The sequence below is a fragment of the Chrysemys picta genome, chromosome 3 (genome assembly GCF_011386835.1).
Source record: "Chrysemys picta bellii isolate R12L10 chromosome 3, ASM1138683v2, whole genome shotgun sequence".
NCBI lineage: Eukaryota > Metazoa > Chordata > Testudines > Emydidae > Chrysemys > Chrysemys picta.
In genome coordinates, this window is record NC_088793.1 from 170,324,191 (window position 1) to 170,339,147 (window position 14,957).

At 38.5% G+C, this 14,957-nt stretch overlaps 1 protein-coding gene across 3 annotated transcripts in view; it reads left to right on the forward strand.

Moving 5' to 3' along the window:
- Positions 1–14,957, forward strand: part of EML4 (EMAP like 4) — a 258,663-nt gene that overhangs the window by 29,053 nt on the left and 214,653 nt on the right. Inside the window, exon 2 of one of the 3 annotated variants that reach the window (XM_065589536.1) lies at positions 6,412–6,522. The exons of the other annotated variants lie outside the window; for them this stretch is intronic. Within the exon in view, the coding sequence (XP_065445608.1) occupies positions 6,513–6,522 (10 nt within the window). The 5' untranslated portion in view covers positions 6,412–6,512. The remainder of the gene's footprint in view (positions 1–6,411; positions 6,523–14,957) is intronic. 3 annotated transcript variants of the gene reach the window in all.

The window sequence follows — 14,957 nt, forward strand, 5'->3', positions numbered from 1 at the left end:
TTAGTATCTGGTATTTTTCCCACAGTGAAAGTACTTATACACTGTAGTCGTCACCTCTTGAATTTCTTTGTGATAAGCTAAACAGACTGAGCTCCTTAAGTCTCTCACTATGTGGCATTTTTGACAGCCCTAGAAAAAATGTGTGTTTCTTTTTTGCACTTTTTTCATTTTTTCCCACCATCCTATTAGAAATGTAGATACCAAAACTGGATGGAGTTTTCCAATATCCGACTCACTGGTGCCGTATATATAGGTGAAATCACCTCCTTGTTCTTACTCACTATTCCCCAGTTTATCCATTCAAAGATTGCATTAGGTCTTTTTGTAATAGCATCACACTAGGACCGCATGCTCACTTTTTAGTCCACTATGACCTTTAGATCCCTTTCAGAGGTCACTGCTTTTCAGGATACAGTCCCCATTCTGTAGGTATGGCCTGCATTTTTTGTTCCTGGATGTGTGACATCCATAGGTTGAATCTCATAGTTGTGTTTAAAGGTAAGCAGGGAGGAGGGGAAAAAAATCCCAAACAACCCATCTTATTACATGTAAATTGAGTATCTTTGATGGGGGAAATATTGACAGATGATGAAAATTGAGCCCTTCAATGCCATGTTTACAGTTTATTTTCAGAGTAGAATCGCACTTTTTAACAGCTTTAGAATTAACTCTTAATCAGGTAACTTCAGTGGTAGGGACTTAAAACTCAGCTGGTGGTGGACAGGTTTTTCTGCCCATTAAGTTTGATGGAGGCTGAGGACACATTGTGAAGGTTGGTGGAGAGGAATAATTGAAGAAGAGTTGCATTTCATGTAGAACGTTGTCATTTTTCATGACAGTACTAAGAGTTATAACTAGAGGTCAGAATTTTTTTTCCTAGAGAAAACTTGGATTTTTCTCCCTAAGAAATCAAAAACTGAAATATTTAAGCCAAAACCTCAAATGGTGCCTCATGAGAGTTGTAGTTCAGGTGCCTTGTGCTCCCATCCTTCTCCCTGGTTGGACTACATCTTCCATGATACACCTCATCTCCCCTGGTGCTCCGCCTCCCCTTTCTAGGAGATTGAAGTCTGTTGGGAGAGCCAAGCCTGTCCAAGAGAATGGGGACAAGAGGCCACTGAACTACAATTCACATGAGGCACTATGATGGCATATCCAAATAAAAATATTTCATGTTTTCTGTGGAAAGCAGACCTGTTTGGGGGAAATTTTGTTTAGATGAAAACTCAATTGTATGTCAACAAACAGTTTATATGGAAAAATTTTGAGCAGCCCTGGTTGGTTCCTGGTTAACTATGGAATCTTCGCTATGCCACCAAATCTTGAGTTTGTTTGTTTGTTTGTTTATTTAAAGAAAACAGTTGTCTGGGTTTTTTCTTAGTCTTCGTAACAGTGGTAAAAAACCTGCAACATTTTCATGCTTCTTTAACTCTATTCTATTTTCTGTTTGAGATAGAGACTATTGACAGGGTACTGAATTGGTTTGCCTAAATTAGTGAAGCACATCTTTAGACCTCCTGAAAGTTAACACAAATATTTATGCAAACTTTTTCAGCTATCTTAAAATCCACTAAGTATTCTGCATACATCTTACTATGCAGTTCAAATATTTTAATTGAACCCATTTAAAAACCTGGTCATAGAAATAGACATGCATCAACTTTGGTGGGCAAAAAAGGTGGAAGTATTGTTTTTAAGTGTAAAAAAGAATGTCTTTGACTTATCTTCTAAAAACAAAAAGTTCAATACAATTAAACTCTAGGATTTGTGCCATTTTTTGTTAATGATTATGTTGATTATGTTTTGTTCGAGATGACTCATTTTTCAAGGGCTTTTATTGCAGTAATTTACATATTTACAACACAAAACTTAGGAGGAAGTGGAACATCAGGACACTGAAGATTCTCAATTTTTTTTACAACTGTTTATTATACTTTGTGTTGTTAAGGTTAATTATTTCTTGGGCCTTATATTCCGTGAAATATTTTTTCCCTTGGTACTATGTCTGCTGTATCAATTCATGTTTTCCCTTCCCCACCTTCTGTATGAATCACCATAATTAGTAAACTTTCATCTTCTTTGATATTGAAGAGTAGTTGAAACTGAACACATGTAGCTTTTCCTAAAAATGCTTTTTAATTAATTTGTTGATAGAAGAAATGAGCTACAGAGTAACATAGGTTAATTACAAAATTCTCAAGAAATAATGCTATAGTATTAATGTTATTTGCTGTTGAACTTTATTTTTCTCCCCTTGAATTAGATTGCATTGTGGTTACTGCCTTATTATTGCGTAATAACTTTAATTTTTACATTAATTATTAGGGCTGTCAAGCGATTAAAAAAATTAATCATGAATAATCGTGCTGTTAGACATTAATAGATTACCATTTATTTAAATTTTGTGGATGTTTTCTACATTTTCAAATATATTGATTTCAATTCCAACACAGAATACAAAGTGTAAAGTGCTCACTTTATTTTTGATTACAAATATTTGCACTGTAAAAATGATAAACAAAAGAAATAGTATTTTTCAATTCACCTAATACAAGTACTGTAGTGCAATCTCTTTATCATGAAAGTTGAACTTTAAAATGTAGAATTATGTACAAAAAAACCTGCATTCAAAAATAAAACAATGTAAAACTTTAGAGCCTGCAAGTCCACTCAGTCCTATTTCTTGTTCAGCCAATCGCTCAGACAAACAAGTTTGTTTACATTTGCAGGAGATAATGTTGCCTACTTATTGTTCACAATGTCACCTGAAAGCGAGAATAGGCATTCTCATGGCACTGTTTTAGCCGGCGTCGCAAGTTATTTACATGCCAGATGAGCTAAAGATTCATATGTCTCTTCATGCTTCATTCACCATTCCAGAGGACATGCGTCAATGCTGATGACAGACTCTGCTCAATAGCAATCCAAAGCAATGCGGACGGACGCATGTTCCTAATCTGAGTCAGATGCCACCAGTGGAAGGTTGATTTTCTTTTTTGATGGTTTGGGTTCTGTAGTTTCTGCATCTGAGTGTTGCACTTTTAAGACTTCTGAAGCATGCTCCACACCTCATCCCTCTCAGATTTTGGACGGCGCTTCAGATTCTTAAACCTTGGGTCAAGTGCTGTAGCTGTCTTTAGAAATCTCACATTGGTATCTTCTTTGTGTTTTGTCACATCTGCAGCGAAAGTGTTCTTAAAATGAACATGTGCTGAGTCATCATCTGAGACTACTTTAACATGAAATATATGGCAGAATGCGTGTAAAACAGAGCTGGAGATATACAATTCTCCCCCAAGGAGTTCAGTCACAAATTTAATTAACGCATTATTTTTTTAATGAGTGTCATCAGCATGGAAGCATGTTCTCTGGAATGATGACCAAAGCATGATGGGGCATAACAATGTTTAGCATATCTGGCTCGTAAATACCTTTCAATGCCAGCTACAAAAGTCCCATGTGAATGCCTGTTCTCACTTTGTGGTGACATTGTAAATAAGAAGTGGGTAGCATTATCTCCTGTAAATGTAAACAAACTTGTTTGTCTTAGTGATTGGCTGAACAAGAAGTAGGACTGAATGGACTTGTAGGCTCTAAAGTTTTGCGTTGTTTTGGTTTTGAGTGCAATTATGTAACACAAAAAAATCTACATTTGTACGTTGCATTTTCACAATAAAGAGATTGCACTACAATACTTGTATGAGGTGAACTGCAAAATACTATTTCTTTTGTTTATCATTTTTACAGTGCAAATATTTGTAATAAAAAAAATATAAAGTGAGCAGTGTACACTTTGTCTTTTGTGTTGTAATTGACATCAATATATTTGAAAATGTAGAAAACATCCAAAAATATTTAATAAATTTCAATTGGTATTCTATTGATTAATAGTGTGATTAAAACTGTGATTAATGGTGATGAATTTTTTTGATTTAATTGCATGAGTTAAGTATGATTAATCGACAGCCCTAGTAATTATACATTTGTCTTTATTGCTCCATTGGCAGCAACTCAGAGAGAGGAGCTGCATACTAAGCAGCTCTAATCCATTTGTTTTGTAGCAATATTTCAAAGTTTTTAGCACTCTACCACTGTCCCTATTATCTAAAAATTTTATCCAGATCAAAATTTGAAAGACTATAGTTTTTAATGAAAAAATACTGTATTTTGTGTGTGTAAGAAATAAATATTGATAAAAGAGCCTAGTATTTTGTGGCTCAGTGCATTGCAGTTTGTGATACAATAACACTTACTTCAGACCCTAATAAAGACTGTTAATAGCCAGCCTAGGTGATAACCTGTCTTGGTCAGCTGAACACTTTCCCCTAGCAGGGTGCTGTGGAGAGGGACGATTTAACATCATCTGTACATCCCTGTTAGATCCAGGCCTGGTTTACATTTAAACTTTAGATTGATCGAGCTACATTGCTCTGGCGTGTGGAAAAATTCACACCCCTGAGTGCTGTAGTTAAGCCGACTTAACCTCCGATGTAGAAGTGGTATAGGAAGTGTCTACTGGTGCTCAAGAGCCTGTAGCATAGGTATGGCTCTAGGTTTGGAGCTACCTTCTCTCTTCAGACCAAATGTGTGTGTCCTCAAAGCAAATGCTTCTCTTAGTAGTCTTGCTTCACTTCTTTCAGGAGCCTCATTTTCTGGAACCTGAATAAGTAAACCTTGGCTGGACCTTGTCTTGCTGGGCCCAAGGCAAGCTGCACACTGTCCAAAGGTTTTTATGAAAGCTACAATTAAGTTTAGATTAAATGCAAGGCAGTTTGGAAATCCACTGTGAGGTGGACATATTCATTGCTATTTTAGGCTGTTGGCAAGAGCTGAGTCTGAGTGCAGTGAAAAAGACAACCTTCAGGAGAACACAAGAAGAGAATGCCTAAACATGATTCTATTAGCATAAGAAACAAGATGACTTTTTACAAGGTAGGGCTTGTAGACTCACTAAACCCCCTGGCTGTAATAAACATTATGTTTAGGGGGAGAAAAAATATTGCTTATGCTTAAGGCATTTATTAAGACAGTTTAGGATTACGGGGATGGTGTAGTTGTTTTCCTGGGAACTTGACATGGGATTAAGTTTCTACAGAAGCTAGATAAATTTAATGAGCCAGGATAGTGTGGCCGGATCAGTTTCCCTATGGGACCGACTTTTTTTTCTTGTCCAGAGTCAGGCTAGCCTTTTCCTTAAGGAAGGCTTCCTGTCTTTCTGAGAAGTTCTGAGATTTGACAGTCTGTTAGTCTGCAGCTCTACTTGTCATGAGAGGTGCAGGTACAAGCCCCGCTGGTTGCATTTCACTGACTTCTGTAATTTAAGTGGTTCATTGTTATGAGTTCTGCAGGATGGTGTCGGGGGAGACAAGTGTGTCATCTAATCCCAGCGAGGCAGAAGATCTGACCCTTTGGCTGACCATGAAAAGTAATCCAAAATCAACGGGAGTACAGATGGTGGCTAGCCTCTCCTGTCCCATAGAACTCCCGTGCTAAGAGGAAGAGAGGAGATTTCAAGCTGTATTCCATTGTCTAATACAGGCTTCCAAAACAGAGGGCTGGGACTTCCTACCTTTAATAGTGGGCGTGTGTGATTTTCTTCATGTGTAGCCTTATCTTGCTTCCTGGCAAGATCAAAAAATAGTTTTGAAGGTGAAAACATCAGCTGCTGGAGATAATGCTATGGGGTTGGTTCTGGTCTCCACCTCAATGTGAAGGAATTGTGTGTGCGCCTAAGTTACCCACCACTGATAATCTTGGAACTGGAGATTTTTGGGCAGATGACTGGTGAGAAATAAAAATTAATTGTTAATTTATTCTTCAGGTTAACGTAATAGCACGGCAGATCATGAGCTAGTGAACTTCTCCATTTCCTGCCTCCCAGTTTCTATCCCCTATTTCCTGCAGCGCCCAAATAAAAAGGCGCTGTTATCTCTGATAGTGGATTTTCTCGTCCAGAGAAAAAAAATGTATGTCAGTTCTCAAGTTTATAGAGCTACTACTTTTTAGTGGCAATCTCTATCAAATTCCTCCTTACAATCACCAGAAACTGTATGTAAATAACATACATATTTATTAGTGTTTGGTACAAAGTAAGAACATATTCATCATTAGTCACAATGCTCACTTATGCAGTTATCCCCACTGATTGTCATTATTGTGTGTGTTCGTTTTTACAGCAGCTACATTTTACCGTCTGATGTGTGGTTTCTGTTTGAATTAACTAGTTTTACCATAGCTATGTACTAAACTGAGAATAAGTTACCTACTGTATTCTCTTTTGGTATGTGATTAAGTGACTAAGTATACACTTGGATTTAGTGTAATAGACTCAAATTAACTAATTATTTTAATGCCTCTGAACTAATACTTGGTTTACAAGACCTGATTGCTGTCTCTGTATCCTATATCTAGTGTATTATGGAGCAGCTAAAGATGAGAATGGCGAACAAGTATTAGGTTACAGAATTCTTCTCCTCAAAAATATGACTGCACATGCTTTTGAATAGTTCCAGATGGAAGAATGTGAGTTGTAATTTATTTTTTTGAATTGAATTTCTTTAGAACTATTTCTTAAAAACCAACTTTTTAGAATAATTTTTATAAACACTAGACAATAAAGGAATTTAGCTCGGTTGCTTAATATATACTAAATGGAACTCCCCCTCCCCCCCCCCCCAACACAATGCTAAACAAACAACAAAGGAATGAAAAAACACAACCCAACCCAACCCAACCCAAAAAACCCTTCTTCATGCAATGCTGTGGTTTCTCAGTTAAGCTTTCCAAAGTCAGGACACGCTAAAAGCAAGACTGAATATACAATTCTTGTGTGTATTCATTATGATGCAATTCTCGAACTACGACTGCATTTCTCCAAAAATGCAGTATTTTTTTTTTTTTTTGCAATCTTAGTTAAACGTGCATTTCTTAAAAAGTTTATTCAACAGCTTATCTCGGGGACAAGTGGTTGAGAGGACTAAGGAGGTGTGGGTGCTGGGGAGACACTTATTTAATGAAGGAGGGGAAGCAACTGAGGGATTGGCTATAGCTGCTATTGTTATCCATTAGATTAGGCCAGTGGTTCCCAAAGTGGGGTTCGCAAACCCCTGGGGGTTCGCAGAACGTTTCAGGGGGTTCGCAAGAAAAATTTCATTAATGGGGGCCAGAGGACTCTGCTGGGACCCAGTTGCAGGGCAGACAGCCCGAGCCCCAGGGAGAGCGGGGCTGGGCAGTTTGAGCTGGCAACCCGAGCCCCTCCCCTGTCAGCCAGGGAGCCGGCAGTCCGAGCCTCGTGGAGAGCGGGCAGTTTGAGCCGGCAGCCTGAGCCCTCCCCATCAGCGGTGGAGCCAGCAGCCTGAGCCTCGGGGAGAGCGGGGCCAGGCAGTTTGAGCCAGCAGCCCCAGCCCTCCCCTGTCAGCGGGGGAGCCAGCAGCCCCGAACCCCAGCACTCCATGCGGGGTGCAGGTGGCAGCTCAGTTTCCTGTCCCACCTTCCTCGGCGGAAGAAAAGCTGTTTGCGAGCCAAACCAGCCAGAAGCACGTTGTAGCCAATGTAGGAGTGTTAAGGTGTCTAAGGCTACATCTTCACTACAGGGGGGGGGGTCGATTTAAGATACGCAAATTCAGCTACGCTATTCAACGTATCACAGCCGACTTACCCCGCTGTAGGGACGGCAGCAAAATCGACCTCTGCAGCTTCCCGTCGACGGCACTTACTCCCACCTCCGCTGGTGGAGTAAGAGCGTCGATTTGGGGATCAATTCTCGCGTCCTGTTGGGACGCGATAAATTGATCCCCGAGAGGTCGATTTCTACCCGCCGATTCAGGCGGGTAGTGTAGACCCAGCCTCAGTAATTGTCCTTCTCTCTGGAGTGCTGATTTGCTTCAGTGAGTGAATCTTCTCAGTTTCTAGTTTGTTGGTTGTTAGCAGTCTCGCTCTGTTATTTTTATTAGAACTTTTGTACACAAGTTCAATGGATAAGTGGCTGAAAAAGGAAAGTGTAAAGATGCTGGAATCAGCTAGTGTTTCCTCAAGTCCACACTGTGGAAAATCTAAGTCTAATGACCATGATGGTCCTGGAAAGTCACTCACAAAGAAAAGAAAATATGACGATGATTATATAAAATATGGCTTTACATGCATTGGTGATCAAGAACATCCAAAACCACTGTGTGTGATTTGTGGTGATGTTCTAGCAAACAGCAGCCTCAAACCTTCTCTACTTCGGCGCCATTTAGAAACTAGGCATCCTGCACAACTCGACAAGCCTGTTGATTTTTTTCAAGCAAAAATTAGCTGAGAAGAAAATTGACATTACCAGTTTTATATCCAAAGCAAGTACTGATCATGAAAATGCACTTAAAGTGTCATACCACGTGAGCTACCGAGTAGCAAAAGCATCAGAAGCCCATACCATAGCAGAGAGCTTGATTGGTCCATGTATAAAAGACGTAGTTCATTGCATGCTCGGAGAAAAGGCTGCAAAAAGGATTGACATGGTACCTTTGTCCAATAATACGTTGTCACGAAGAATTAATTACATGTCAAATAATGTAGAGACCACAACTGTACATAGGGTGAAAAATAGTCCATATTATGCTATACAGTTGGATGAATCAATTGATGTAGCTAATCTAGCTATTTTGCTACTGTTTGTACGTTATGTGAATGAAGGTATGGTTGAAGAAGCCTTGTTGTTTTGCCGACCATTGGAAGAACGTACAACTGGAGAAGATATCTTCAATCTGACTAATGCATATTTTCAAGAAAAGGAAATAGATTGGTCTCATTGCCTAGGCATTTGCACTGATGGGGCCACATCAATGATGGGGAAGTATACTGGATTTGTAGCTCGAACAAAAAAGGTTGCATCAAAAGTCTCTTGGACTCATTGCAGCATCCATAGACAAGCCCTTGCAACAAAATGCATGCCAGAGGGACTGAAGGAAGTGCTGGACAATGCAGTGAAAATGGTGAATTTCATAAAATCATGGCCAACAAATTCCAGAATATTTCACGTACTTTGTGAAGAAATAGGTAGTATACATGTGTTGACCCATACTGAAGTTAGATGGCTTTCAAGGGGTAAAATCCTTGTGCGCTTGTTTGAGGTTAGAAGAGAAATCCTAGGTTTTTTTCAACAGCCACCCTTTCCACCTTGCCAGCTGTATGGAAAATAATGTCTGTGTCCAGAGCCTAGCTTATTTAGCAGATATTTTCTCAAGAATTAATGACCTAAATTTATCTCTTCAAGACCTCAATATAACAGTTTTCAATGTGCAAGAGCGAGTTGAATCCCTGATAAAGAAGTTGCAGTTCTGGGGAAGTTGTTTGGAAAACAATCAAGCTGAGTGTTTCAGTAATCTTCATGACTTCCTGGCAGAACATAAACTTCAGTGGGATCAGTGCACTAAAACCAATATAATTACACACCTAAAAGGACTTTGCACAACTTTCAGGGAATACTTTCCAGCTATGTCAGGCGATAATGATTGAATTCACAACCCTTTTGATGATACCACTTTCTCAACACAGATATTAAACACCAAGGAAAAAGAGAAATTGATTGAGATCTCCTGTGATTATGAACTGAAAAGGAGTTTCAGAAATCTATTATTGATCAACTTTTGGCTGAGTTTAAGAAACGAGTATCCCTTTCTGGCAGAAAAAGCTGCTGCAGTTTTGTTACCATTTTCAACAACATACTTATGCGAGAAAGCATTTTCCTCGTATGCACATCTGAAAACCAAATACAGAAACAGACTTGATGTGGAACCAGACCTGAGACTTTATCTTTCTACAGTGGTTCCAGACTTCCAAGAGCTATGCAGAGCAAGGCAAGCGAATCCATCACACTGAGGAAATTTAAACTTAAATCCCTGGAAATATTCATTTTTAGGAGGGGGTTCACGAGATGTCACAATTTAGTGAAAGGGGTTCACGGGCTGTTAAAGTTTGGGAACCACTGGATTAGGCCACACTTCCCTGCTAGGCAAATCACTTGAACTCTGGGTGAAATCCTGGCCCTACTGAAGTCAATGGGAGTTTTGGCGATACTTTAAATGGGGCTGGGATATCACTCTCGGTGCCTTAGTTTATCCATAGTGACCATATTTGCAAAGTAATATTAAGGACCATTACTGTCTGCAGTGCAAAGAGAGCTTGGGACCTCCAGTCTGCCAGCCCAATGCACATGCCTCTATGCCCTGGGGCTTTTGGGTAGGAAGAAGTAGATCAGTTTTACCAATTCCTGGATTTTCCAAAGCTTTTGTGGCTTGCAAGGTTGTCTTCATCTGTTTCAAGAGACCAAGTAATCCACTATGCAGCTAAACTGCTGTGCAGCCATGTTCAATGCATGCAGTATTAGCGTTGCAATGTAAGATGTAATGGACTTTTCTACTGCTGGTGTACTGGGAGACATCTTCAGTCTTGTTTTTACGAAGTATTTTTAAACTTATAAAAGCACGTACTACCCAATAACAACTGTGCACATGGCAAATTTCAAGTTTAAAGATTCTTTTTTTTTTTTAAATAAGAAGATTGAGACTGGTTAATAGGTGGAGCATATGTTTCTTTGCTTAAGCTCGGAGGTTTTTTACTCAACTTTTTTTTTTTTTTAAAGAGAGAGAACAAGCATGAAAAATGTCAGATGAAAAGGTAAAAAATATTTTATGACATTACTAGTATCAGAAAACAAGGTTTCAATGGTAATTGTTTTGTAACCTTAACTCTAACTGTAATTTACTGCATTGAATGCCATAGTGTGTACATATGGAAAAACAAACCCAAACTTGACAAATGACTAGTCCTGGTTTTGATCCCAGTTATTTATGTTCAGTGCGTAGAAAGCTAAGTGTTATATTTTCCTTAAATTCAGTGTTGCCTTTAAAAAATTAATTGTTAAATAAAGTGAACTAATTGTTATTGCTCAGTGTTTCATTTCTAATGAGTTTATATCTTGGAAAATGCCAGAAGAGAATGACTGTCACAGACAACCAATCTTTACCCTATCTTCTTAACCTTAATGATGAGCTACGTTGGAGGCTAGAGTAGTCTGTCTTTCTGAGGAATGGCATTAATTGTTTTCTGTGTTGTCAGCAGTCTGAATAGTTCCAGTACACCCTATTTTTTTAAATTATTTTGTTTTCTAATACTGAAGTGTTAAGTCCCTTTAAAATGAAACAGGTACTATGATCATGTTTCTGCAATGTAAGAAAAATTGTATTTTTTAATACTGTATTTTTCTATTTCTCAGTGACAATAGTGGTGCAGGATCTAGCTTTCCTCCAGACAATTTTAAAATCAGAATAGCTGGAAAACTCATTGCTGCAGTAGAGAAATCTACTCTGGTTTTATTTCATTCCTGGGCTAGAAGAATACTGGTCTTTGATTATTCATAAAAATCATATACAGTACTGCACATGACATCTTTGGTTTAGAACATCATTGCTTTCAAGCCCTTGTAAATCTGTCTAAATGATTTTGAAGCATTGAATTAATCAACAAGTTGTTTCACATGTCTTAGCTGAGTAAGTGTTAGGTGTCTCTGGCTCTCTAAAATGTAGATGAGCTTTTCATGTTAGTGATTAGAAATACCATCTCTGTAAAGAGGACAGCGAGCGCTCTGATACTTGGTTTTTAAAATTACAATAAATGTAAGTAAAGTAAATGATTCTTAGAACATTTTTCTTCTATGATATTCACTTTAATTGAAGTTACAAATAAACGTGATTAAAGAGACAAATGATCTTGTTGCCTCTGAAGAAACATTGTTTTATGTCATACATGTGGAAATATACAACTAAATAAAATTTGTTTCTGAAGTACAGAACCTACTGTACAGTGCTATTTCAGAAATGCAACTAGGAAGGCAGCCAAGAATAGAATTAAGGGGAAATAAATTTACTAGTATGGAAAATTGGAACTAAGAATGGTCGGTACTTCCTCATGCTCATGGTCATCCTATTCTGTTTACATCATAACCTTTTGGAGTGTTCCTAGATTTTCTTCTGAGAGCATAGCCAGAGATCTTAACAGCCTTAATACTATGATCTTCTTTATCTGTCACTCAACAGTTCTTGCCAATAGTCTGTTTTCAGAGGTTTGTCAAGTAAAATGCAAATTTGGCCCCAAAACTGCAGACATGCTTAATTTTACATGCTGTGAGGAGTATCATTGATTTCAGTAGGGTTAAACATTGAGTTTAAAGTTAAGCATGGGCATGAGTCTTTGCAGGATTAGGGCCAGGAAATATTTTGATTTTATATTTGGTTTGAGAGCCATAACAAGAGCTTTAGCTTAATATTCTGTGACTTTCTTGCAATTTCATTGCCTTATTACCATCTGAAATGTGAGTCCTCATAAAGCTGTCCAGATGGTTTTAGGCCTAAGAAATTTTACCTAGTGGACAGTTACCCTAAAGAATTTGTCTCAGGACTTAGATAAACCTGTTTGTCCCTTCAAGATCCTGTATATACTGATTTTTTTCTTAAAATTTCTCACAATTTCAGCTGATCTACTACCAGTGAAGTGCCATCTGGAAATTTCTGATTGGCAGTCCTGTGCTCATTTCTCTAGTTTAAGCTTTCAGGAATACACTGCCACCACAGCCACTAATAACACCTCTCGTTCTCCAGGGAAACTGTTGTCTCGTAGCTAAAATATCTGTAGGATTTAGATGCTTAAAATATTTGCAAGTTTAGATCATCCTAAAGTAGGGTGACTAGATGTCCCGATTTTATAGGGACAGTCCCGATATTTGAGGCTCTGTCTTCTATGGGTGCCTGTTACTCCCCCCACCCCCGTCCCGATTTTTCACACTTGCTCTCTAGTCACCCTATGCTAAAGTATTCATTCCCCCTAAGTGTTCAAAGCCTTTTTAGCTCAAGCAGTGGAAAACCCAGTGTGACGGGTTGGATCACAGAACCCCCCCCTTGGGAGCTGCCACCTAATGTGCCAAGACTACTTCTATCCCTGTTTTCCCTGCCAGCTCAGGAGTCTAGCACCCGGTCTTGCTGAGCCAGACACTCCTGTCTGCTCCAACACGGACCCAGGGTCTGAATTACTTGCCCCAAAGCTGCAGGTTTACCTGAAAACAGCTCACAGAAGTGTTCCTGTCTTTAGCACTCAGATGCCCAACTCCCAATGGGGTCTAAACCCAAATAAATCTGTTTTACCCTGTATAAAGCTTATGCAGGATAAACTCATAGATTGTTCGCCCTCTATAACACTGATAGAGAGATATGCACAGTTGTTTGCTCCCCCAGGTATTAATACATACTCTGAGTTAATTAATAAGGAAAAAGTGATTTTATTAAATACAGAAAGTAGGATTTAAGTGGTTCCAAGCAGTAACAGACAGAACAAAGTTACCAAGCAAAATAAAATAAAATGTGCAAATCTATGTCTAAGCAAACTAAATACAGATAATCTCACCCTTAGAGATGCTTCAGTAAGTTTTTTCCTCAGACTGGACACCTTCCAGGCCTGGGCACAATTCTTTCTCCTGGTACAGCTCTTGTTCCTGCTCAGGTGGTAGCTAGGGGATTCTTCATGATGGCTCTCCTCTCTCCCTTTGTTCTCTTCCAGCCCTTTATATATCTTTTGCATAAGATGGGAACCCTTTGTCCCTCTGGGTTTCCACCCCCCTCACTGGAAAAGCACCGGGTTAAAGATGGATTCCAGTTCAGGTGACGTGATCACATGTCGCTGCAAGACTTCATTACCCACTTGCCAGCACACACGTATACAGGAAGACTCACAAGTAAAACACAGCCATCTGCAGACAGTGGTCCTGGTTAATGGGAGTCCTCAAGATTCCAAACCACCATTAATGGCCCACACTTTGAATAATTGCAATAGGCCCTCAGAGCTATATTTTATATTTCTAGTTTTAGATACAAGAGTGCTACATTTATACAAATAGGACGATCACACTCACTAGATTATAAGCTTTGTAATGATACCTTACAAGAGACCTTTTGCATGAAGCATATCCCAGTTACATTATATTCACTTATTATCATATTTTTATAAAATCATATACTGCACAACATCACACCCAGAAGCTGACAACAAAGTCAGCTTTGTTATGTGCACATACACCCACACACTCGCTATTACACCTACATTTTTGTATCTGCATGCGCTTTAACAGGAAGCCCTATTGTGTTTACTGAAAGTACAGTGTTCAGAACTTTATAAATCATAACTATTGGATCAGTTTTCTTCAGACTTGGCTTGTTCCAAAAATCTCAGAGAAATCTACAGAGCAAACTATGTTCTGAAGAGTTCTGGCCCATATGGAAGTAATTTACCAGAGTTATGAGGAACTAAAACAGGGGGTTTATAATGGAGGGTGCTGTTGGACCTATAACATAACATGTACTTCCAAGCATGCTGTGACAAACAATATATTTCATATGGAAAATGTTGTACACGTAAATAATAGAAATGACAGCATTAATGTTTTAGGGTAAAACTTTAAACATAGAATTACTGTAGTACTTTTACCCAAAGGGAGTTGAAGATGGAGCTTAGGAAGAGGCAGAGATATTGGAGACTGTTTTTTAAAATGATATCTGTGCATTTTAATAAATTACAACAACATGGAGGGTGGAATTATATAAAAATAAAGATTAGTTGAAGAAATACCAAATATTATTGAAAACTGGAATCACCCCTGGTGACTGCTATCCAGAAGAATAATTTGCTGGCTTAACCTTGAAATATTTTTTTTGTTACATAAAAGATCTTCCTTTATTAGCTTGCTTTTTTAAGTATACCTTTTTTATGCTATGCAAATATAATAAGTAGATTCCCTTCTTTATATTCTGAGCTGCCACAGGCAATTACAGTGACTGAACAGTGTGTTGAGAGATAAGGTACTTGCATGGCTTGAAAAGCTGGAATTGTTCTAAGTTGATTTAGTTTCCCATAAGTATGTTGTTAAATGTTAA